The sequence below is a fragment of the Cinclus cinclus genome, chromosome 3 (genome assembly GCF_963662255.1).
Source record: "Cinclus cinclus chromosome 3, bCinCin1.1, whole genome shotgun sequence".
NCBI classification, from domain to species: Eukaryota; Metazoa; Chordata; class Aves; order Passeriformes; family Cinclidae; genus Cinclus; species Cinclus cinclus.
Window position 1 is genome coordinate 53,206,946 of NC_085048.1, and position 26,471 is coordinate 53,233,416.

At 37.3% G+C, this 26,471-nt stretch overlaps 1 protein-coding gene across 1 annotated transcript in view; it reads left to right on the forward strand.

The window, feature by feature from the left end:
- Window positions 1-26,471, forward strand: part of LAMA2 (laminin subunit alpha 2) — a gene marked incomplete at its 5' end in the record, with an annotated part of 255,146 nt that overhangs the window by 107,953 nt on the left and 120,722 nt on the right. Inside the window, 5 exons of the mRNA XM_062488976.1 lie at window positions 1,495-1,608; window positions 9,845-9,972; window positions 15,205-15,291; window positions 21,343-21,554; window positions 25,960-26,066. Coding sequence (XP_062344960.1) covers window positions 1,495-1,608; window positions 9,845-9,972; window positions 15,205-15,291; window positions 21,343-21,554; window positions 25,960-26,066 — 648 coding nt within the window. The remainder of the gene's footprint in view (window positions 1-1,494; window positions 1,609-9,844; window positions 9,973-15,204; window positions 15,292-21,342; window positions 21,555-25,959; window positions 26,067-26,471) is intronic.

A 26,471-nucleotide genomic window follows, 5' to 3' on the forward strand; every position in this document is an offset into this window, starting at 1 on the left:
TGTTCCCATTCTCTGTCCCCTTTTACTTTTGCTCCAGAAGGAGTTGTGTTTAACTTACATCATTATGATGATCAAGAACTTTCCAGCTGTTGAATGTTACATAATTTCTTTTCTTAAGATCTCAACCTGTAATCTTTTATTTCTGTTCTGAGCCTTGCTATTGATATTTCATATCTCAACACTTAAAATTAGGAACTTTTGGAGACTTGTCTTGAGCAAAATCATGTGCATCTGTGCACAAGACATTATTTTCAGTCACCAAAAGAGGGAAAAGATTTATAGATCTGTGCAGAAACCATTTGCATCTCATGCCACAGAAAGAAAAATACAGCCATTTCTTTTAACCTGTTTTTAGATTTTGGATTTTTTAACTCTAGATTTTTATATTTTTTTTTTGTATTTGAAGGGTTTTTTTAGGAATGTGCAATGAAGAATGTAGAGAAGGAAAAATAAGGATAGTATTAAGGTTTTGGATTGATTTAAATAATAATTTCAATTAATCTTTAGATTATTTTCAATTTTTCAAGAGTGAGACAAAAAGGAACATCTTTATTTTTATAGAGAAGATTCAATTTGTTACCTTTTTGGAGAATGTATGTGAAGGGATTTTCTTTCTTAAATGATACTTTTAGCATTCTGTTAGTGCAAAACTTTCTCTTTGTATTATCCAGATGCTTTTGAAGGTCATAAATCTGTCATGTGCATTTTTACCTTATGCAAAATTATTGGATCACATGAGCAGTCTTATTATAGAAGGATTGTTTGAAAAAACTATAAAGCCATTTGTGAGATATATAGTAAGGAAGACTGCTGCTTGACAACTTATTATAGGCAAATGGAGTAGCTGAATATTCACTAATGAATCACAGTTGTATGGTGTCACCTTTCCTACAAAATTACTGGCCATGCATTTAGTATTGATTTGAAGTTTGCATTTAAAAAAGAAAATTGAAAAATCAGAGCGGTTTCTTAAAGGGAAATTACTATCCTTTAAGGACAGTTTGTAAATAAAAGGACATCCTTTCTTTCAGCCCATGCTTTATTTCAGTGTAGCCTTTTGCTGGAGTCCTAACAAGACTAAATGGTATTTTAATTGCTCTTTGTGCCTGAACTTCTCAGAGAAAAATTTTGAGGGTTTTTTTTTTTTTTCATCCTTCTCTCTCCTTCAGTATTTCAGCTTCTGGCTGTTTTACAGCCTGTACCTCTTGCTTTCATGCTGTCATATTTCAGTTCTTCATTTCTCTGCTTTATTTTACCATTTCAGAAGAATGATCAAGTTAAAGGTTCCTCTAATCACACATCTGCAGCTAAGGCTAAGGTCAGTTCAAAGCCACAGCACTAGAAAGAAGAATTTTCTAGAGAAATGTTGGTATTTTTATTAATTTGGCAAGTATATTTGTTGTGTGCCAACACCAAATCCAAGAAAATTTTAAAAATCCCATTCCTTCTTCTGTTCAAACAAGACTTTAATTTTTTATCAAACTTTTCTTGCAGTCATGCTGGCCTCGACACAGGCGTGTGAATGGCACAATCTTTGGTGGAGTTTGTGCACCATGTACGTGCTTTGGTCATGCTGATGTGTGTGATGATATCACAGGAGCATGCCTGGTAAGTGTCCCTACAGGAAAGAGTGGACATTGCCAACATCAGTCCAATATACCTATGCAATTGAATTAGTGACCTCTGAGACCTGGAATAATCAAGAAGAAAAATGCCAAGTAATGGAAGAGGTCGTTATGTTGAGGTAAAGGATCCCCTTGTACCAAGATATGGTATCTTCAACAGTTAAGAAAAGAAAAGATTTTATTTATCACATAAGATCTATGTTTTAAAATACAATAGTTTTAAGGTATAGCATGCAGAAAGCAACAAATGTATGAATGTTTTTTTGTGCAAGATTTATTTCCCCTCCCATTTGTCTCCTGAAGTATATTCGATTTATTGTATGTAGCAGGTAACTTTTTCTAGTTTGTTGAGAAGATATTGTTAGTGTCTTCCTTCTTCTAAATTCCTAGTAAACCTTGAAGGAACACTTAATGTATTTTACTTCAGAAAAATAATATAACCATATGATCTCAGCTAAATCAGATTATTTTGTCTTGTAGACTCTGGAGATTTTACGTAGTTTCCTACTAATTCAGCAATTAAATCTATGATATTATTACTAGTAATACTACCAGCACACCACTGTTTCCTGCCTGTTCAGTAGCCTTTTGGAATGGGTAAATTATGCTGAATATACTTTTTTGATTGACTCAAGGGCATTTTTAGTTTTATATTGTCTGACATGGCATGAAGCTTGAAACAACATGTCTAATTTCATTAGTCTTGCAGAAACACAATTTAAGCCAGTGCCAGTTTATTGGGATATACTCTCATTTCCCTGCAGAATTTCAAGCAGACTCTGTAATGTGCATGTTTCTAAATGTTCCATTTTACTTCCTTAAGAAAAACCTACTGGGAAAATGCCAAAATGAAAATTCAGGCTTTTTCCAATATAATTTGGCACTTAGAAATATTACTGTTCTTGTTTTGCTCATAGTTGTTTAATTGCAATGCAGTGCAAAACAAGATATCCTTAATGTGTGGATCAGTGGATTTTTCAAATTGCTTTTTCATGAATAGAAGCTTAAAATTATTCTCAATTTAATTATACTGTAAGCCTCAAAGAAGTACCTAGAATGAAAAACACGTTTGACGTGACAGTCATGCTTTGAATCTTTTGCTTAATGCTCAGTGAAAATGTTTATCACTAGGGTAATATGGATTTGTGTTCCCTGACGAAATTTTTCTTGCATTAAGACCGTATTCTTCAGCTACAATGTTTATAATACCCCTGTGGGATAAAATCAATTAACAGGAGAGAAAAGGTATTGTTTAAGGTATGCCCTTAGCTGTTGACTGTTTTTCTTAGGGGTACATAGCCAGATGTAAGTTCTGAGGTTGTTGGCTTCTCTGTCGTCAAGTTTTAGCCCCTGCACAACTTCCCTCTATTTTTCACTGTAGTACCAGCCTGGATAAAAGAGAAGGCCACGAAGGCTGAATATTGCTTTTTGTGATTTTTGGCTGATGTGAACTGTTGACTCAGGCAGTGGTGCTCTCCCTTCTGATGTTTCAAGGGTGCTGGTGTGACACAGCACAGTGCTGACAAGGAAGTGGAAAATAACCAGCTGAAGATGCACTTTCATCTATACACTTTATCAAGCACTCTGTATTTTATGTGTTCTGTAGCTTATACTAGATCAGGCTATGGAGAAGAGGCGCACAGGGAGCTTAAAATCAGTTCTGGATTTTCTTACGACTTTGAAAGCACTGTAAGTCAGATTGGTTAGTATCCATGCAGGCTATTAAATGCTGCTATTCAATTTGGATCATAAGCCTTTTGAAGTGAAAGAGAGAGAAGTCTGAATGCTGAAAAAGAGAAATGTTTCACATCAAAGGCATTCTTTCTATTGAGGTTTACACAGCCTTTTGGCCTCCTTATTATTATTCATGGTGTTTTTTCAGTAATACAACAGACAATTTAGGCACCTAATTTACTGATATGATACTTCTTTTTGCTCTTCCTTAGCTTTGAAATGTAGTTGAAAAGAAGCTGAAATTTGTTTTTGACTCATGATAAAAGCTCAAATCATCTACTTCGACACAGGCCTGTATAAAAAGCTCATTTTAACTTATAACTTGCAGTAACCTGCAAAGCCCTTTGATCCCCACAGCAGCCATAGAGAGCTTCATGACACCTCGTTCTCGTTACTATTGTGATATACATAACTGCTTTGGTACATAGGGCAATTTAGAACATTCAGAAATATTCTTTTGTGCTGTTACACATACACACTTACAGTAGCTTTAGGAGATTGGTTAAACCTAAACCTTGTGAAAAACAAGTAAGTTTCAAGGTTTTTCATTCATTGCAGGATACTGTGTTCCTGTTAGTAAATCCAAAGAAAGTAGATGTTTCTCCCCAATATGCTCAAACTGCCCCAAGTGGGCAGTCCCCATACTGTATTCCTCTGTGTATAATCAGCATACACCATGTAGGATGAGGCTGGTGTCAGTGCTGATGGACATGTGCTTTAGACACTGTTCATCAGCAGAGCAACAAGATATCTTAACCCACCTTCATATACACTATAACAGAATGATATGTCCTAGCCTAAATGCAGTACAGGCTCTTGTTCAACTGAAGATATTTAAAGGCTCTGCAACATTCTGATTACATCTGTATTGTTACACCAGGAAAGGGAATTGCCTGTGTAATCTTGACATTACGGTAGTCTGAAAATTCTAGAAGAGCTTATTCATGCTTCCAAAGGCAGAATACCATTGTCTGGTCTGGATGGTCAGGAGTATACTAAAAAAGGCACCCAGCCTTACTTTCTTTAGCTGGCTTTAACAGCTTGCCTGGTTGTCTCTGTGACAGGTATCTTTAGGAAGGGCAGCAGCATGCCAATGTGATATCTTGGACTCTTGTCATAACCCCTGTGTAAGGTTTTATTTTCATCACTAGCATTCTATTCTAAATGTTTCTTTCCATATGCACTCAGCTGCATATGCAGGAGTGGTTCTCAGTGTGAATTTAGGGTTCCTTGATAGAGGGCATAAAGAAGTTCATTTGGATTCCTACAAAAAAGGAGAGCTGCCTACATAGGAAATGGTGGAAAAGACTCTCCAGGACATCAGCAAGGAAGATTGTAGGGAACAAAGTCTGAGTCATACAAAAACTTTCTTACAAAAATAAAACCCACTGTTTTAATTACACAGATATTGTTTAAGTGAAGTTTAAAGATGTTCGGAGGTAAAAGAGGTACAGAACATTAATCTTCAAAATAGTGTGAGATGTAGTTGAAATTGTTCTATTTAAATTGTTTTGGAATTGAAAGCATAAGTATTTGGACATAAGATTGTTCTTGGCCACAAAGTCTATGGGTCTGTGAAAAGAAAGCATGGGTTTTACCAAACCACTAGGTCAATGTGTTGGAACGACTTCTATTTCCATGGGAATAATAAAAAAAAAAAAAATATAATGTACTGAGGAGGCTAGAGTAGTTGATCATGATCTATTTTATACCCAATCTCATGATGTGAAAAAAACCAGTATAGTTTCTCTATGAATGTGAAATTAAGACATCAGAGGCTTAAGTATGCTTTAAGGAAATAATCTCAGTATAATTAGATGTTGCTTAAACCAGATGATGTTTAAAACCATTGCTGTACATTTGGCAAGTTTCAAACTGAGATTCAGCCAGTTGATATCAAGAAAGTAAAAATCTTTCATGAGTGCTGATAATATTTTTAGAAGGACTTGTCTACTTCAGTACTTAAAGTACTGATCTGTAAATGTGGCAGATTAGCAAGAAGTTTAATGCATTGCTGAAGAGAACAGGCAGATAAGGTCACATCTACATACTACATAATCCTTGTTTTTTGTCGTTTAAGGTCCAAACTGGCTCAGGGAAAAAAAGTATAGGATGCACAGGATCATTATTTCTCACACAGACTACCATACACAGTATGGTATACTCATATTTTGGTCCAATATATGTGGGGTTTTTTGTTTCTTTTCAAATTTAAATATTGATTCATTGCTTTTGAATGTGCTGGGGACCATCAGTACTAGTCACTTTTTATGCATTGCCTCCTAAGGGCACAGGAACAGGCAATTCCAAAATGTCAGAAGTCAAACAAATTTAATAATAGATCTAGACTGTCAAACAGGCAGAAGGCCAGCTTGGCTGAGCAAGGATCTTCTTTTGGAGAAAAGGCAGAAAAGAAAGGTACATGTCGAAAAAAGTTGGAAGCAAGGTCAGGTGATGTGGGAGGAATACAGAAATGTTGCTTGCTGCTGTGGAGGGAAAAGTGGTGTGGCCAAAGCTCAGTTGAAGCTGGATAGAAATATGGGGGGGCAACAATATGAGGATTTTAAAAGTAAGTTAACAGCCAGAGCTTGTGCAGAAATAACATCAGCCCACTACAGGATGAAGATGGTCCCGTCACAAACAGGGATATAGGCAAGGCAGAGATATTTAATTCTTTCTTTACCTTTGTCTCCAACATTGATGATGGGCTAAAGGGGTCCCAGTGCCTTGAGCTAAAGGACCATGGCTGTGAGCATGATCAGCTCTCAGAACTAGTGTGGCATCTACTGGTTCCATATGAATTTGTGGGACCTGATGGGATTCATCCAAGAATACTCCAAGAGCTGGCTGATGTTATCCTGAGGCCTCTCTCAATGGTTTTTTAACAGCCTTGGAAATATGGAAAGACCCTAGTTTAGAGGAAGCTGACTAACATTTGAATTTTCAAAAAGGTTGAGAAGGATGGCATGGAAACTGTAGGCCTATCAATCTCATTTCAGAGTATGGTAAAATTATGGAGAAGATTTTTCTGGGAGGTATTGGAAAACACCCAAAGGATGGTGCAGTCACTGGTCTCAACCAGAATGGCTCCATGAAGGGAGAATCCAGCTTATCAAATTTAATATTCTTTTATGGCAAGGTAACCCACCTAGGTGATCAAGGGCAGCCAGTTGATGCAATGTTTCTGGATTTCAGTAAAGCTTTTCATACTGTCTCTCACAGGATCATTCTGGACAAAATGTCCAGCACACAGTTGGATAAACACATTATGAGATGGGTGAGCAGCTGGCTCAGGGGTCAGGCACAGGGGGTTTTAGTGAATGGGGTGACATCAGACTGGTGACCTGTCACTACTGGGGTCCCACAGGGCTCCATCCTTGGCTGTGTGCTCTTCAACATCTTCATTAATTACTTGGATGTGGAATTCAAAAGGGTGCTATGTAAGTTTGCCAATGTTACTCAGTTGGGTGAAGCTGTTGATTCCCTTGAGGGCAGAGAGGACCTGCAGAGAGACCCAGACAAATTAGTGAGATGGGCAATCACCAACCAAATGAAGCTTGACAAAGAAAAGTGCCAGATTCTGTGACTGGGATGGGACAATCATGGAATTACGTACAGACTGGGGATTGAGAGGCTGGAAAACAGTGCTATGGAAAGGGACCTGGGGTCTTGGTCAATGGCAAGTTGAACATGAGCCAACAGTGCCCTGGCAGCCAGGAGGGACAACCCTGTCCTGGGGGGGACATCAGGCACAGCATCACAGCTGGGCAAGGGAGGGGATTGTCCTGCTCTGCTCTGAGCTGGGGCCTTGAATATTGTGTAGCCTCACCTTGAATATTGTGTACAGTTTGGGGTGCCACAGTACAACAAAGACATTGACCTATTAGAAAGTGTCCAATGGGGGACTAAAAATGATGGTGAAGGGCCTTGAGGGGAATCTGCATGAAGAGCAGCTGAGGTCACTTGGTCTGTTCAGCCTGGAGAAGACAGAGGGAGACCCCATTGCAGTTACAACTTCCTGGTGAGAGGAACAGGAGGGGCAGACACTGATCTCTTCTGAGTGATGAAAACGACAGGACTCGAATGAATGGCTTGGAGTTGTGTCAGGAGAGGTTTAGGTTGGATATTAGAAAAAGGTTCTTCACCCAGAGAGTAACTGGGGACTGGAACAGGCTCCCCAGGGAAGTGGCCACAGCACCAAGCCTGACAGAGTTCAAGAGGTGTTTGGACAGTGCTCCCAGGCACATGGTGTGACTCCTGGGGAGTCCTCCACAGGGACAGGAGTTAGACTCAATTATCCTAGCAGCTGTGGATATTGTATCATTCTGTGACTGTGAGGAATTAAACACAGAGGTCTGGATTGAGTGGGATTAGACACAGTACATGGAAATGCCTGATATTAAAGTGCCAGAAAATACTTCATCTAAGTGAAGGGGGTCAGGTCTTTGTAACAAGAAATATTCTCCTATAAATAGGAAGGTTTCAGGTGTTTTACTTTAAAAAGCAGAACCTGCAAATACCACTCAGCAAGAGATGTGAAGCTTTAAAGTAGTGTGTTAGCTTCTCTCACTTTAATAGCATCCTTGACATATAAACTATTCATATTCATCAAAAACATTAAGATATGTCTGAGAATATTTAAAGCTAAACTTATCACAAAAGAAGAATCCATTATTTTTCAGAAAAAGTACAAATAATTTGACATGATGTCGTAAAAAAGTTGAATTGCAGAGGATTTTTCTTTTGAAACACTTAAATTATTTTTGTCACATCTTCTTTTAAAAGCATATTGTTCCTGGCTACTTTTTTTATATGGCTGGTAGGGTCTTTTTTGAATGTCAATGCTTGAAATACCAATCAAATGGATTAGTTAACTTATGGAAGTTAATTTTAACCCAGCTGGCTGTTCAAAAGCCATCATTTTCAATCATTAAGTGTTTCAATAATTTGGTATTAGCTCACAATCTACAAATTGTGTTAAAATGTAGTATTGTGATTGAGGCTTTCTTTTCAAATATATGCTGATTGTATGCACTAGAAATAAGAATGCACCCTCTAAAACAGCAAACAGTATTTCTGGAGAGAAATGGTTTTGACACAAATGCGCTCATGGCTAGAAAGGGTATTGTCTTTTTCCACTGCCCAGGTGCAGAGCACAGTGCAGAAAAGCTTTGCACAAGTCATTGCAGTCCTGGAAAGCTGTGAAGAAGGAATCAATGTTCCTTAGAACATTGCCTGTTTCCTTATTGAAAATAAATTATGTCTTCCAGACAGTAAAACTGTTAAATAGCATTCAGTACCATATGCATGACTTGCTAAAATGATAAAACAATTTTAAACTGTTCTTAAAAAACAATTTTAAATTAAATCTTAATTTTGAAAGTGCCCACACTTAAAAAAAAAAAACAAAAAAAACAATGAAACAAACAAACAAACAAAAAAACCACAATTAGAAACAAACCTCCAGAGTTCTTAAGCTTCAACTTGAATGAAACATTCTAGATTTGATCTGGTCCATAGTGTAAAACACAGCAGAACATACCCCATTAGCAAAAATCTCTCTCATGGCTTTCATTTTGTCCTTTTGAAGTTGACATATGCTTTTTCAATCCTTTTTTTCAGTTCATACCAAGCAAATCAATATGACATTTAACATCCAAAACCATTCCTACTGCTTTCTCTGTTTCTGCATTTTGCAAGGGTATCTTGTGGGTATCTTGTGGGAAATAGCAAGGGTATTTGGTTATCTTGTGGGAAATAGCAGTGAGAGGAATAGTGTGGTGCACTAGTAATGTGGGCAAAGAAAGGAAACAGATTAAGCCAGAAAAAAATTTTTCTGAATCTATTATGGATTCTGTGAAATTACATAGAATTTCTAAATTTTATATGGTGAGAGGGAAGAAGACTAGAAAGGGTGATTACTCTTTAAAGCTTGGTTCTTACAAGTCATCACAAGAAGCTTTTTCTCACAGGACCGATTTCCATTCTGCTAGAAGATTGTTTAATTTGAGAGGCTGGATTCTATTCTGGCAAATAAATACTGTTTACAAATACTGCAAGCCATATACCTTGTAAAATGAACTAATGCACATACGTATATGAATTGATAATTGATTTTTATACATTATGTCATCTGGGCTGCATTTTTGGAATCAACATCTGAAAACAATTTGTCGTAAAATATGGCCTGTTGCAAGACTGCAATATTAAACATGTCTTATGTTGCTTTGAATGTTGGTTTTCTTTATCAAGCTAAAACAATAATACAGCTGTTAAGTGGTGTAAATTCAAAGGTTTTTGTCAAATATTCTTTTTGTTTTACATGGAAAAAAGTTATCCACAAGAATACATGGAGAGCTGATTGTGACAGCTAACATGTAGAGCTGTTTCTCAACAAGCTGCAGAAAATAAGGACAAATGTTGCAGACCTTTTTCCATATGCAAGTTGTCTAATTGTCAGTTTGTACTTTACATGTTCTGTTTAGGACTGCAAACACAACACAGGTGGTTCATATTGTGATAGATGCCTGCCTGGCTTCTATGGTGATGCAACTAAAGGGACAGCCGAAGACTGTCAGTTGTGTGCTTGCCCCCTAAACATACCTTCTAACAAGTAAGTTGTATATTTATTGCATATTGCACTTTTCCCCTTAGTAAATGGCATAATTTCTTAATTTATATTTTTACATGTATGCTTGAGATATCTTTTTTCTTTCAATCAAATAATACATTCTGCAATATAATCTTTTATTTTTACAACTGTACAGAGCGCTTAACTGGGCAAAGACAAAAGCTGGATGAAACTAAGGTAGAAAGAACACCACAGAATTTGAATGACTGTTTTTCAAATTAATAACTAGTATTTGCTTTTCTGTCGTCCTTAAGGGTAGCTGTTTCTAGTTTTAAAGCTGAATTTGCAGACATGGGTTTTTCTGCTTTTGGTTTCCCTTTTCTTTCAGTCTACATTATGTGATTTGTTTGGAATTTGAATTCATCTTTAGATCTTGTAGGTGAAAATATGTTTTCAGCACATCTCAGAAAAAATACTGTGAATTTGTTTTATTAAATAAAAGTACAAGTGAAAAGTTTTTCGAAATTCTGATCTAAGAATCAAAGTTTCCTTCATTATAAAAGCTTGTCTATGCTACTCCATCACTTAATTTAATAGACCAAGTGGCTTGAACATTTTTTCATTGTTTTTGTCACAGACACTATCTGGAAAATAATAGTACCAAAAGCATTTTACAATATGTACCTGAATAAAACTGTTCTGTCTGTGGCATTACAGCCTATTAAAATTGCACTGATCAGCACAGGAATAGTCTAAGCACTTATGAGCGGAAATTCCAGGAGATTGTAGAATGGGAGCCGGCCTTCCTGTTAACACAGCTCTTGAGTTGATTTTATTTTATATATATATATATATACATACACATATATATACGTTTATTATATCTGCTGCTCAGGCACGTCTCCTTTGACATTGTCATTACTTGATATTTTCTTGCCTCAGTGATCAATGATCTTTCTCTTGTTTGAGAGAACTGTGCTGGCAAAGAAGGAAAAACACTATCACATTCCCATCTTGCACAGACATGCAACAAACCAAGTCGAATAGATTGAATTTAGGTTATGTTTGGCAAAATGCCTGGAGACCTCCTCCTCTTATGATGACATAGTCAACATAGTTCTGGGTGCTTTACTTTCCTTTTTTGATGTTAGCAGTCCCCTTTTTAATATTTAGTTTTCTTGAAAAATATAATAGATACAGAACAAACACACAGTATAAATGTTTTTTGGGCTGTGAAACCGTGTTAGTCCTGAAGTCTACAAAATTTAGCTTTGTAGAACTCATTGTAAGGTTCAAGCTCTCATGATGTTACAGTCTAGACCAATCATTAAATTTGTTTATGAGGAAAAAGGAGGTTTTAATGATTTATTTTGTTACCTGAATGCTGTTAAATCACTTCTTTGCTTTCTAACTTAGTTGCCCATGAGTTTGTTATTCTAGGGGTAATATTTGCAAAAAATTCAGATACCTTCATGTGAAAAATAAACTTCTACTGAGTTGACGTCATCGTACAGATGTAGTATATGTCATGTTCTTTCTGAGCAACTGAGCAAGTGACTAATTGTATATACAAATTATTATAAATAGCTGTGTATAGATTTTAATTCCTGAAGTATTTAATTCCTAACATGGTATGACAGGACATTTGTAAGTTTCTAAGCTTTATACTAAGTTCCCAGATCATATAAAGAATAGTGTCCATGTAATGAGCCTGTGAGATATATTTGTATTAAGAAAGAATGTAACTTTTTCTTGTGTCCCCTGCCCTGTTGTTGTCGGGCAGGGGAAAGTTCCAAGGTTTGTGAGCTCTGGCCTTTCAGGCACTCAGCTTCATGGTTTCTCACACAAACCTGTGGTTTCCAGCTGGCATAAAAAGACCGGGAGAGCAGCTCAGACTTTTCCCACAGGCTTTATTATCGTCTGTGAAGGGGTCAGGCTACAGATCCAAAGATGGGGGATCACACATTTAATTTTATAGGGTTTGGGGGGGATCACAAGTAAACCAATGGAAAACAGGGTTAACACTTTTTGGCCAACTACATTATCTTCCTTTGTTTGGGACAACCAGTTATAAAGAATCAAACCAAACCAATAATATTCTAAAAAGGTAAGAAGAAGAGCTTACATTTTTTCTAACATGAGTCATTCTAAGCAAGTAGTTTTTCTTAAAGAAAGTGCCAGGGGGCCCTCACAGGGCTGTCTGCAGAGGGATTTGTCTCCTCTACAAAAGAAGTTTTGTATTTTATAGCAGTGTCTCATTCATTTATGGAGTTTATAGTCTTTGCAATGCCACATACAGTGGAAAACTGTTCTAACAATTGTAGAAATGATGTGGTGATTGTGTTGCTCTGTCATTGACTTCAGTGGATTTAGCTGCTGCTAATTCTCTTTCCTGTTTCCTAATGGCAGGAGCTTCCATATGCAGTCACTGAAGCCAGTCATGTGCCTTCTGAAGCACAACAGTCATAAATGGGTTGCCATATGTCAGAAAAGAGCACTTGGCCAAATCAGAAAACTAAAATTAAGTTGTCTAAGCTTGTTTTCTACATCCTGGTTATATTTTATTCTTTTTGCGTATATCGTTATATATGTGTTTATGTGATGCAGATGAAATCAATACCCATGTTATAAATGGTCTATGCAGTGAACATATGACATCCTATGTCTTCTTGTAAACATACCACTCCTAGAAACTGTTCTGACATTCTAATATCCTCAACCAGTTTCAAAGGAAATTACTTTTCTTCCCCATAATTTCTAGCAAATATAGATATTTGGGATAATTACTGCTCTTTTTTATTGATGTAACCATACATTTAATATGGGTAGTGAAGACTTTGACAGGAGTGCTTTATCACAGGAAATGGGAGATAGAAGATCTCTGATTCAGCCTGGGAAGGTCGGGAGTAAATTCATAACACATGAACAAAGAATTCGGTTGGTCTCAGAATTTTAATTTTTTCTTATAGAATTAGATAAAATCACAAGCATATTGTCAGGGGATGTTTTCTATAACACACTAGGAAGCTTTTACGATGCTCCATCTTCCAGCACAGACTTATCACATACATACCCATACTGTGTATTCATACTTGTCCTGTGCCCTGACTCATATTAGTGTTGTTACCATATGGGAAAACTGTAACAATGCAATGATAAATCAAGAGGGGGACTACAGTTTTTTGAAGCTTTTTTGACAAATCAATACTAACAGTTCATTAATGTTTAGCATTAGTGAGTAATGAGATTCTCAATAATCAGGAAGATAAACTCTTATTTTCTCAGCCTGCTATCATATATTTCCTTTACAGCACACACATGGGAATTTCTCAATATATTAATGTTTAGTGTTGAAATATGGTCCAACTGTTAAGTCACAGAAGGAATCCAGGAGGCAAGGTCTGAGCATAACCCATAAGACATGGAAATTCTACTAGTCATCATTATTGCTTAGTAGTAATAAATACATTATCATTATTATTATTATCATTGTTATCATCCTTACAGTTATTATCATTATTATGTTTAAAATTTATGCAGTTAAATTGAGAGCTCTTGGTGGAACTTTGGTACAGTCAATTTTGTACAATTCTGTAATGAGCTGTGATAGCATCTCTACAAAATTTCCCATGAAACTCTCAGAAAGAATGAGGTTGGGACTGACAAGCAGGAACTTATCTGAAGTAAGTCAGGTGCTGCTGACTATATTCAATGATGATGTGTGCTTTCATTGCTATTAAAGAATAGAATGAACAACTATTGTTTCTTCAACTGACTCTTCAACCATTTGTGAATCTATTATTAAGTAAATGACATTGCAAAATGACATAAACATTATCCTTATAGGAAACAGAAAAATCCCAGCACCTGCCTATGTTTATTGGACCTGACCATCCCATATATTTCTCCCTGATCAGTTATATTTGTGGGATAACACAGAATGAAGAATAACTGAGGACAGATCACAGGACGGATGACTCGTGAGAAGTGGGGTCTAGTCACCAGCAGCTAGTCACAATAAATTAAGCTAATTAAGTTGTTCTGTCCTTCCCAGGCCTATTACTTTCCTGAAAATGTCGTGGTATATCCTGCTTTAATATATCTGTATATCTGAACTCAGATTATGTCAATTTGTTATTATTGTAGCATGCACTGTTACCTTGGATATAACTTCCTTCTGCTGTCTTTGTTGCAGCAATTCTATTGCTTCTTGAATTCTCTTTTCCTAGGTTATAAAAGATAATTCAGTATCTTTTTTTTCACATAGGTGCTTTGTTTCCCCCCTTTGAATAGTCACCCTGCTATGCACCTAGTCCTATTCTTTTATTTCTTTTTCTTCTTTTTCTATTTTTGCATTTAGTTGGCCAGAATTGATTACCATTTTTTAGATGAGCCTTTATAAAGATGCTCATATGTCTCTGTTTCTAATAATCATTACAGAATAGCAGATTGCCTCTTGTTTTAGTAGTACCTTTTAGTGTGTCAGGAGGTTTCTTCAGAAAGGTGTATTAAGGGAGAAAGATTATGGAAAGAAAAATACTAACAGTGGAGGAACACAGTGCGGAGCAGAGGCATTGAGATGTGGATCTTGCAAACGGCTACATTATATGCTTATTTATTTAAAAAAAAAAAAGAGGAAAAAAAAACACCCCAAACCAGCCCAAAATAATTAGAGCACAACAAAGAGGTAAAGCTTTCTAGTCTGCAAGCTATTCTTGAACTTCAACATGCCTGTGGCCTGTTGCTTGAGGTCATTGGCACTCGATTAACTCAAATACGCTCTCTGGGAAGCTGTACCAGACATTTCCCATTTTGCCCCTCCCCTTGCTTGTTCACTGGGTTCCTTTCACAGCTGATTATGCACAAAGTTAACCGAGCTTTTAATCGGTTGTCCTTCAGAAAGATTTATATAGGGGCCATGTTATGGCACAGATTGTTTTGCCAGGCCCTCGGAGGCACAAACAAACAGCTGTACATTCCTGCCTTTTTAATGGTATCCAGACCACTCACTGGCAGGCTCAAGTCCCATAATAACAGGCTATTGGGGTGCTGCCATCCGCTGCTCTATATTCAGTGTCACAGAAATAGCAGAGTCATTCCAAATTCAATTTGCTGGAGTCGAACTTAAGCCCCATGTCCTAGATCAGAATCACTTTTCCTGGGCACTGTTTTGCAAATTAACAATCTCTGAAGTAGGAAGAGAGCTATGATGCTAACCATATTTTCTTTATGTTTTTTCCTTGTCCCTCTTCTTTCTCAATATCAACAACACAGTTTTAGCCCAACGTGTCATTTTGACCAGCATCGTGGATTAATATGTGATGAATGCCCAGCTGGCTACGTGGGACCACGCTGTGAGAGGTAAGCAGGCACCATGCTTTTAGTCCTATGAGACCTGAAACAAAAGTATTGATCACATGGAACTGTTCTACCTTTTCTTACCTCCCCTTCTCATCCTCATTCCTGTTCTGAAACTCACTGAAAAAATTTCCTCTGATGTTGGATCCATGAATTTGTATTTTTCTTATGCTTGTTTTATTGTTTTATGGTAAAATGTAAGGTTTCCAAGAAACATTTGCTGATAAGTAAGTCTTCTAGCTTTTCTGTCGCTCCTCTGAGATTTTTATAGACCTTTTGTCTCTTCTGTCATTTGAATGTTCAGAGCATGGTGATTAAAAAATGCAGTGAATTACTGATGCTTCCCTTAGAGAAGTTAATATGCAGTGAAAATACCGTTCTTCTAATAAGTTATTTGTAAATTTTAATTGTTTTTAAAATAATATTTTACATTTTTGTTACTTCTCATTTTCTGTTGCGGTATTTATTCAGCAAGTAGAACAAACTGAGCTTTAATGACAATAAAAAGGATAATTCTTCTTTGTCAAATACACAGAAAAGTTCAATATGTATTTCCTACATTTATTGCTAGCTTTACAAAAGCATTATGCTGGAAGGATTGTGTGGAGAATTTAAATGAAACAAAGAGCTAGTGTGAGTGCTAGTGCTAAGCTCCCAGGAACCCCCCTCTGTGGAGGTGAGACCACATAGGCAAGGGATATCACCATTGTGTCTGCATGCCTTTGGTCCCTAGGGATTTCATATGGATGGAACAGATTTCAAGAGCAGTTAGCGTGCCAGGGGACCTCTGCTAGCTGTTTGGAGGTCATGATGAATCAGTGTTGGCATTGTCTCCATGATCTCAGTCCCCTGTGACCCTGCCAATGACATTTTTTTAAGAGGGGCTTGGGGAGCCAGATAACTCCGTAACACCTGGCCAGACAGTTAAGGGGCATGGAAACATGGCCTTTGTGTTTCTTATTGGGCTCTTGCTGTTTGGCACTTCCGTGAGCTGCTTGAAGGATTTTTCAAGGCAAACCATAAAAAAAAGGTATGGCTTCTGAATGAAGACTTAAAATATTCAGGCTGGGATGAGAAGCAGATATAAACCAAGAGCAAGAGACAACCAGAAAAGCAGATACCTGACCATACGCTGTGAATCTCCCTATAGTCACCTCTTTCCAATTTACAACTACTTCCTTTTAAATCCCCTGTTGTGCTATATCTGTCCTGAAGTGAGAGTGCAGGCTGTCACCTGTTTCCACCCATCATCACTGAGTCTGCTCCCGCTGCTGCTATTTCTGCCTGTCTTTTCCTGTCTGTCTGGGAAGTCATCACCTTCTTTCAGCTAGTGGGTTGTGAAGTTAATGAAGGCAGGAATAAATCACATCAAGAGCACTTTGGTGGCAGTTTGTCAATGCAGGGTCATTGACAGCTTCCATTAGCAACAAGTGCTGTTTCTGAGTGGACCACAGACTGTAGATGCAGTAGTGCAGAGTCTGAATAAATGGCTAAATTGGATTTTAGCCTGATCTCCTAAGGAAATGAGGCTACTGTGAGGTTTTTTTGTGCGTGTCTCTCTGGCTGCCTGCAAAGTCATCTGTACTTGTAGGTCAATTTCAACCAGATTTGGGAGAAGATAGGAGGGCTCAAAGATGATAATTGGTTCCGAAGGTTTTATGAAAAGAAGTGGCTGAATAGAGGTTAATAAATCAGGCCATGTCACAGATAAGGGGGAAGAATACTGCGTGAACTCACACCTGATTAAACAGATAGAGAGAGAACAAGAGAGATTGCTAAATGTTCTGCCCGTAAGAAAACTTTCACAGGACAAGAAAAAAGTGCTGCTGTAGCCTGAGGGATTACTCCCTGCTGAATAGCAACATCCTGCAGCAAATAATCAGCCCTTAGCCTTGTAACCATGAGATATAAATCCACTGGAAATTAGGCCATTAATTCCAAAGCTCACAGAATTATTTGCTTTTAATTGTAACAAGTTGTTTTAAAATGTCTGCAGCTGTCAATAATAATGATCAGGAGAAAGCATGTTGCGTTTTGCTATTAGCGGTGGTTGTATAATTGCTGAGAGAGTTTACATGAAATTCTCTTTCATTTTAGCAACTGCAAAGTGACAAGTGATCTGAGCCATGTGATTCATTAGCTGAACAATGCTAAATTATCATGACATACTAAGTATCATGAAGTGACAATGTGAAGCACTGTACTTATTTGGCCTAAAAATATATCCTCTGTCCCCTCGAGAGATGCATATATCTGTCTGATTTGTAAAATGTCAAAAAAAATTGCTACTTCTCTCACTGGAACTCTCAGGAAAATGGTGCCATAATTACTCAATATTCTGAGGGGTCCAGCTCATAACACCATCAAAATAATTGGAGATATAAACTGTTTTGGGAGTTATCATATAATCTATAATTGTAGAGAGAGCTCAGCTTCCCCATGTAATGTTTTTCCCTAACAAATCAGAGGTGTGTTTTTTTCCTTTGCTCACTGCTCACTTTTCCAAAGGCGTATGAGGTTAGATGGACATTCTCTTAACTTCATAGAAAGGATGTATGAGAATGACATGAAGTTTTCCTTTTAGCCCAGCACATTTACAGGATATTGATATTCATTTTCCAGATACAGTCTTGCTAGGGAAAAGAAGCAAAACAGGTGTAGCTTTTCCTGTAGAACTCCATGATTTATGTATCCAGTGACTTTATCCTCCTAGAAGGAGGGTCAGTCTCCCTCGTATAAGAAGGGTGAGCTGACCCACATCATTTCTTGCCCCCTCCTCCCCCTTTCTTGAAGTCTAGCACAGAGTGCCACCAGCCAGAGCCTCTCATGACTGCTGTGGCTTCAAGCTGCTGCTCATTGTAGCCGATACAATTCTTCCTCTAGTGCCAAAGCAGCGAGTCTGTGTTGCAGTACTGATGGGAAAAGGTCAAACATTTCAGGAGATTTGGTACAACAGATGTGTTATGCAGAATTGTTTGCAGCTCTCAAAGACAGGCATTCTGACATTAGAAAATGCAAGATTTATAGCTGGTCACACGAAAATAACATCTGTGCTGTGCACCTGAGTTAAGATATCTCACTGAGTGCTCACGAGCCGTTTCTCCACAGGGCTTTTGCCTGATTTTGTGTGCAGGTTGAATGCACATAAATTTCAAAGGCTCTGTAAAAATAGTATTTCCACACTTTAAAGTGTTTGGATTTGCAGGCTTAATTAACTCTGTCTCAAGGGCTTTTTTTCCTCAGAAAATATAAAGAAGTGTATAAAATAATCCTGTGTTTCTGTGCATGTATGTGTATATACAAAACACCGTACAGACTGCTATGAGGAATATTAACTCCGTACTGACCAGACCCCATACACATATTTTGAAGTAGTAACCCTGTATTTAGCACCACTTATGCTAAATAAAAGGTGTTACTCACAGACACACCTGTGTTTGAGAGTAGAAAAGCAAAATATGGATACAATCTTTTTTCACTGCTTTTACTCCTATTTTGTTTATTTTTTTTATCTCAGAGGTGTTATGTTGTAGTTAGAAGACATTTATTTTTACATGTATTTTGTGTAATGCATAAAATACACTTATTCTTTTTTAAAATCTATACCTTCCCAAATAGATAATGCTTTGATCCTGAGAAAAAAAAAGTTGGAGAAGGAATGTCCTTAAGGGAATAAAGATGGAACTAAGGAAAGTGGATTTTTTAAATCTTCCCCTGCAACTTCAGGAGAAGTGGTAGAAAAAAAGAGGAAGAATTTACACAGATACATGCATACAGTTCTCTTTTAAGCTTTACCAGGTTTACCCTTTCTTTCGGGATCATCTTCAGTTGGATTTGAGATTACGTATGTGCATAAGTGCAATACGGCTATGTGATGGTAGTGTTTTTTTTCTAATTTTAATTATGAAAGTGTAAACTGATTAGAACACAAAGTTATTGAGGTCTCCTGCTGTTAATAGAAGGAAATTGTTAGCAGTGCATTTCACACAAATCATTGGAGTATTCTTTCTGTGAACTGCTTGGTAAGTTTCTGTGAATGCTGTCAAATACAGAACTAACCTTTAAATGAAAGTGAAAGAAGAAAACAAACACACATTAAGTGAAATCAGATTAGTAGGACCAAGAGATACAGATTTATAACAAACACAGCAGTAGAACATTAGCAACATATAAGTTAACTTCAGATGTAACCTGGTTTGGGTAAATTAAGATAACTGCATAAATTATTCTGATGCTCTCTGGTTTTGATAAAATGTAGCTAGTAAGTGTAACATGTTAAGATACATTCTTGGCCTTTGTAACTGAGATATTATCACCGATTAAAGCCAAATAATTTTGGCAAAATTAAGCTTAAAATTAGTCCTTTGTCTTTGCTGAGATATCCTCCATCAAGGAAAAAATTATTTCTTTCTTTGCAGGAAATGCAAAAAATTGCAACATTTATGACAGTTGCTGAAAATAAAATACCTGAATTATTCTAATGACAAGATTTTAATGTCTTGTTGCTATGAAGGAGTAATTTTGAGAGAAGACTGTGCTACAGGAGTGGGCTAGATTGTGGAAATTTTACTCATGGTCCTGAGTGCTACATGCGCCCAAAAACTCTACTGTTTAAACATATTATTGGTCTGTGGTCTGCATCGTGGATATTTTGAAAGGATTCAAAAAGATCCTATTTTATGTAAAATTACCAAAAAATGCTCAGTTAGTTCTCACTATTTCTTTCCCCCTGCTCTCAGTTATCCAGTTTTTATAATCTTTGTGATCTTTGCTGATGATATTGAATAATAGTACATGTTTAGACAGCTTTGCCTAGCATCCAATTAAAAACTTTATGAGATATTCTGGAAGCAAGGAAAAGGATGAATTTAGCACACACAAGAGTGACAGCATACTGGAGCTCTGCATTCCTGTGTTAGGTTGATACATAAATCTTTCTTCAACCATGCTATCCAGTACTACTGCAAAGTAGAGAGGATATCTGTGTACATTAAAACTGCATTCATACTGACTTTAAAATTGTAGGAAAAAAATTATTTTGTGCAATGTGCTTTATGTACTTTCTGTTTTCCTTATACTAATTGGAGTTCATCTGAGATGTGCATGAAAAAATTCATTAGCCAGAACTGTGCAATTTTTCTTTTCTTTTTCTTTGCTATATACAAGTTGCTCTTACTATGAAATGTGAGCAAATATAACAGAAAGGGAAAGCAGACCAGAATATAAATAGAACATAGGCTGTGAGATGAGTATAAATTTGCTTTAAATACAGACTCATATTAGGTCAGATTCACTAACCTGCTTTACATGCAGTGTGTGAGTACATGCTTTACATGTGAGTACCACTCACAGAAAATTGCAGGTGGGCAAGGTGGAAAAGGATGTGATATATTCTTATAACATGAAGGGTATGGTACACAACAACATAGTTCCTGTGCTACTGAGCAATCTTTTTGTTGCTGGCCTATACACAGAGATTAGAAATCCGTTGATTAAGCAAATCTGACCATGCAGTAGATCAGGGGAAGTGTAAGTCAGGAGACAGATCTTGTTAGGTAAACAAATTTATGTCTGTATTAAATGCTAAAGGTGTTTTGTGTAAACTAAAGAGGTTTTTAAGGTAGAGGGGAAAAAATCATCAGGCTTGCTGGTGAGCAGGTACAGAACATCTATACATAATGTGCTGAAATACAAATTGTATCTAACACAGAGTCATAGAATAGTTTGGATAGGAAGGACCTTTCAAGGTCATCTAGTCCAACCCCCCTTCCTCCAGAGTGCCACTAAGATTTCTTGTTATGCTTTGTCTCACCTTCAGTACCAGTGACAAGATTTTTCTCCCACTGAAGTCTAATTACTATCAGAATTGGCAGGATTTCAGCTGGTACTGTATCTACAGTGTTGGTAAAAAAGAGAAGGAGAGAGAAAGAAAAAAGATGCTTAAGGCACACTTGAGAGATCAAATCATTTTTAGTGACAGGGAGGCAACAGAATTAAATATTTGTAATGAGAGGATTATTTAAGGGTTGTAACTGATGATGTCTTTTACCGTAGGTGTGCAGAAGGCTATTTCGGACAACCTCTAATACCAGGGGGATCATGCCAGCCATGCCAGTGTAATGACAACCTTGACTTCTCTGTTCCTGGCAGCTGTGACAGCTTGTCTGGTGCTTGTCTGATATGTAAGCCAGGTACAACAGGCCAATATTGTGAGAGGTGTGCTGATGGATATTTTGGTGATGCTCTTCATGCAAGGAACTGTCAGCGTAAGTCACGAACTTTTACAGCTCCTGACAGTATTGATCTATCCTGTAACTTTGTTCCTGAGAGGAAGACTGTGCCTCTGTATGTGTGAGCAAGAGAACAATACAGCTGAAATAATGATACTGTGCATCTGCATCTGGAAAGGGAGACTTAAATAGAAAGGAGAACTTATTAAAAAGCTCTGGTTGAAGCAGACACAGAAAAAAACTGGAGCATTGCATGGATGCAAAAGGTTATACTAAATGTCAGATCTACAAAAATAAATATAAATAAATTAAAAATATTCACTAAAAAATGCTATAAGCTACCCAGAAAAATCCTGTTCGCTTGGGAGATTAAAAGGAGAGAGTGATATTTCAGTTTCAAGATCCAGCTCTGGCAGCATTTGTAACCTGTTTCCCATTAATATAACCTCAGTAAAAGTTGGGAGGTGCTGGTGCTTACAGGTCAAGATTCTCTGACCTGCCAATCCAATCCTAAAATTTCCAGACAATTTTTCTAAAGTGCTCTAGAGGAAGATACCTGGCACTGCAGCAAGCTACCAGTTCTCAGCTGTGCAGTGCATGTTATTCAGCTACCAGCTCCAGCACATCCTTCCCCACAGTGATTGCAAAAAAATTTTCAGTGGAGAAGAAAGACTTGGTCGGAACAGGCGCTTTTCTTTCTGTAGGAGGCAGTGGCTCTCTGAGCCATTGCTGGCACAATTCAGAATGCAGAACAAGTAATTTTAACTTACAAACATTCTTCATGTACTCTTCTTTCACATTCTGAGAAGCAGAATAAAACAAGTTACAAACTGTCCTTAAAGAGATGAGCATTTTATTTCACAGTCACAAAGATTTATTGCTGTATTTTCCATTACAATAAACACAAGAGTAACCCCACGGAGTAAAAAGGTGTTATAGCAGGATAAAATTATGCAAGTGAAAGAACTGGGGCATTGTCTTACTGCTCTGTGTGTAGGAACGTGGGGATCATATCTGCAGTATATGTTGTGAGAAGTCGGAGGCACTGGCATCCATTTCCAGGACTTGCCCTATTAGCAACTTGCAGTCTAGAAATGAAAATCCTAGGTTGTGTTGGACCTCCAGAGAGTGTGTGGGAGCTAACAAGATGCACAACATCACCAAGTTTCTCAGCTAAGAGCAGTAAACACTAATGTACACAAAGTCATAGATAACCTTGAAGACATACCGGTGTAAATGCTTTCTGTACCTTCTTTACATAATGCCAGAAAAAATTATATTCTCTCCATAAATTAACAGGTCACGGTGAATGATGTCATATAAGTTACAATGTTAAGTGTGTAAAGTGATTTAAGAAATGTATTTCAAAAATTACAGCTTCCAGTAGCTTGTCACCATTCTTGAGTCATCAATAGGACTGGTGCTTTCACCATTTCCACTGTAGTGACAGGTCCATGTGAAAGAGATTTTCTAAGAGGAGAGTTGGGAAAACATACCATTTTAAAAAAGTATTTAAAAGAAATACGTGTTTAATATTGAATTACAAGCTTTGCTTTTGTTGTTAGTATCATAGACAAGGAGAGCCCCCTAATGCATTCATATCCATGTACTTGCAGTTACCTTGTATTCTACTCTCTGCCTTTCATGTGGGTTTTCTTCTTTGCATATGATTTTTTATTTCCTTTGCAGACTTCCATGAAATTTTCCCTGCAGCAACAATATCAGAGGGACTGTGCCTTCACTTTGTTGTTTTCAATTTTGTTCCTTATTAAAAAGCCAAATCCAAGAGTATTGCAAAGCATGAATTTGCTTTCAAATTACTGTTTGAAATGTTTCTTGCTCTTTCTCAGTACAGCACTGTTGAGCATTAACTACTTCAAATGACAGTATAGCTTTACATCATCATAGCATCTCTGATTTTTTTGGTGTATCTATACAGAACCATAAATCTAAGAACAACGAGCAAATGTCCTAAGCTTATTTGATTTGATTCTAGTAGGTTGTTTTTTGGAGCAAAACAGCACAGTGTGCTGAAGCAAATACCTGGAGGTGGAGCTGATGGTAACAGAGCTCAGTGTCACAAGGTGAAGTAAAGCAAATAATCTAGTCTGCCTATGTTCCAGTGTATAGGTACTACTGTTGTAGGAGAATAAGTGTGTAGCTTGATCATAAATACAAGCCCATAAATATTTATAGAAATCTAGAGAGAATGAAGGGTCTTGACCAGTGTCATTTAGGAAGAAAATAAGACAAATTTCTCCAACAGGCTGCATTGTATTATAACTGCCATTTGGAGGGTTGGACAAGAGCTAATATTCCCGGTAGAGGTGAATGAATGGGAAGGCTCTAGGTGAAATAAATACAATTTATCAGATTGAGTAACAGTTTATTAGATGGATAGCCCTGACTATATGTTTCTTCGCTATGTACTTAATACCAGTGCAAAGAAAAACAATCAGAGTCCCGATATTCCAAATTCTCCCTTACCACTGCATTGCACTCAGTCATCTGTGACTGAGATAAGACACCATGGAGTGCTGCTTGCTGTAATATAAATAGGAGAAACTAATCTGTTTATAAAATCAGTGTAAGTTTTCTTTTTGATTCTTGTGTTGTCATATGCCTGATAAGCAAAATAATTCAAAGCAGACTGAGCCTGGGTTTTGAGGTCTGTATATAAAAAGATTGATGAAATACTTTTAATTTGCATTGAGGATTGTAGTTTGTTGAATCTGAGCTTTAGCATCTTCTTTTCCCGCGGACCAATTTATTTAAATATATACTCAAAACATATATGTATGTGATACTTATCATCATGTACAATTTGGAATGTCAGCAGTTTTAAAACATGAATATCAGGATAAAGAGGGCTGTATACAAGATGGAAAGGGAAAATTATAGATTTGTTTAGTATTGAAAGCTGAAAGGAAAATATAAGCAATGTTAATTACATCAGAAGTGTCTTTTAATTTTTACTTCTTAAAAATACATTGCAAAACAGAAGGAGATCGGAATCTCTGAAGGTGTTACAGGACTGGTATGAACAGCAGAACCAGCACATTTTTGTTACTTATTCCAGAATTTTTGCAAACATTTGAGAAACAATGCCATGAACAGAATGGCAAGTCATAAAGTTGCTTTCAGAAGCAATTTCTACAGAGTACTTCAAAATCAAGGAGAAAACCCCCACACCAATCCTTTCAACTTAAAATTGGAAACTGTAAATTAGCAAGTCCGATGAAGTAATGAGGTAGGTCCTGTTGCAATAATCTATATATAGGAAAAATATAACTGCCTTGTCTCACATAGCACCTTCTGACATGCAAGTATGCAACTGCCATGTGTTCACTGCTGGGACTCTTAAGTGTTTCTTAAAATGAAGGTGTCAGGTTGAGAAAAAAAAAACCCACAGGCAGATAGGGCACTGCAGGAAGACAAAATGTGGACTGGAGCCCAAATTTGGAGAGTAGATTGATAATTGGTACAAAGATGTGGATTCATTCCTCTGTGAGGGGGAAAAAAATAGAACCAGCTCATGCTGATGGAGTCAGCAACTCCATGGTTATAGTCCTTGTGACAACAATCACATCCATGTTCTCTGCTGCGAGTGCTAAGGGTTTTTTCCAAATCTCTGCATGCCAAAACGATTGAAGAACACAAAGGTTCTTGTGGTTGAAGAATATAAAAGGTAATAGACATCTTCCCCAAAATCTGTCTTCTCCTAAAGCATAAGAATTTAAGAGCCAGAAGCATTACTGTTTTCCTCAAGAAAGTATTTTCACTGCTTTTTTAAGTCTTCGGGAGAGCACTGCAATGAGTTACGTTGGTCAGTTGAGTTACATTTCCTCTAGGAACTGTGATGCTATTGCTGAGACAGAAATCCTGGAGAGTCATGGTAGCAGATAATCCTTGGTATGTTTTTCAGTGCAGCCTGGGGCATGAGAGCATTACTGCCCCTGTATAGTGTCAAAGTTGTACTGGGTTTGCAGCCTGCCTATATTTCCTGATGACTACACGAACAGGGAGTGAACTCCAGGAGAGCAGAACCAGCATGTGGAGCAGTAATACTCCCACTGGCTGGAGCTATGTCCTGTTCACACCCTGTGTAAGGGTCTGTACCCTTTTTGTATTTTTCTCTCAGCACTGCCCTGCCCACTCTGAGTCTCTGGGCATGTACCTAGTAGTCTACCCTACTTTGATCTGAGAGGAGCATCTAAAACAAGTTGTTAATGAACTTGAGGCAAAAATGCTGACTGCCATAATTTGGGGAAAAATTCCACATTGATATGGGTGGGTTAATCTGTCAGTGTATAGGAGCAACACCTTCCTGCTTAAGGCAGGCTGGGCATTTCTCAGAGTGGCAAAAGCTGCACTGTAAACATCTGACTATAAGATTTAGCTTCAGGGAACATGCTGATATCTCCTTCTTCTTCCTCTGCAGCCTGTCACTGTCACATGAATGGCTCCTTCTCGGAGGTCTGTGACTCTCGGACGGGCCAGTGCGAGTGTAAAGCCAACGTCATTGGGCGCCGCTGTGACATCTGCAAAGTGAGTGACCAGAAATGGGGTTTCCTTTCAGCTTTCTTCACTGTTTGTCGCAACTAAATATTTGGTTCTGGATAGGCTTGCTTCTGTTGCTCATTTTTCACTTTAAGAACATATATAGATTGTTCTTATGTAGAGAAAGATAAAATGGTTGCTTTTTAAATGTTTTTTAATTGTTTTCTAGAACAGAACACAAGACATAGCATTTACATGCAATGAATGCATTTTAAGTCTCGCTGTATCTATAAATACATTTGTATACGTAGTATATACACTCTATATTTTGAATGTTTGATGTAAAAAAATTAGTTAAAACATTGCAGCTTTGGGAGATAATCCTTCTATGAAGAAAGCTGCAAAATATCTGATAGCATCTGATTTATTAATATTTTTTTTAAAGTGGGATGC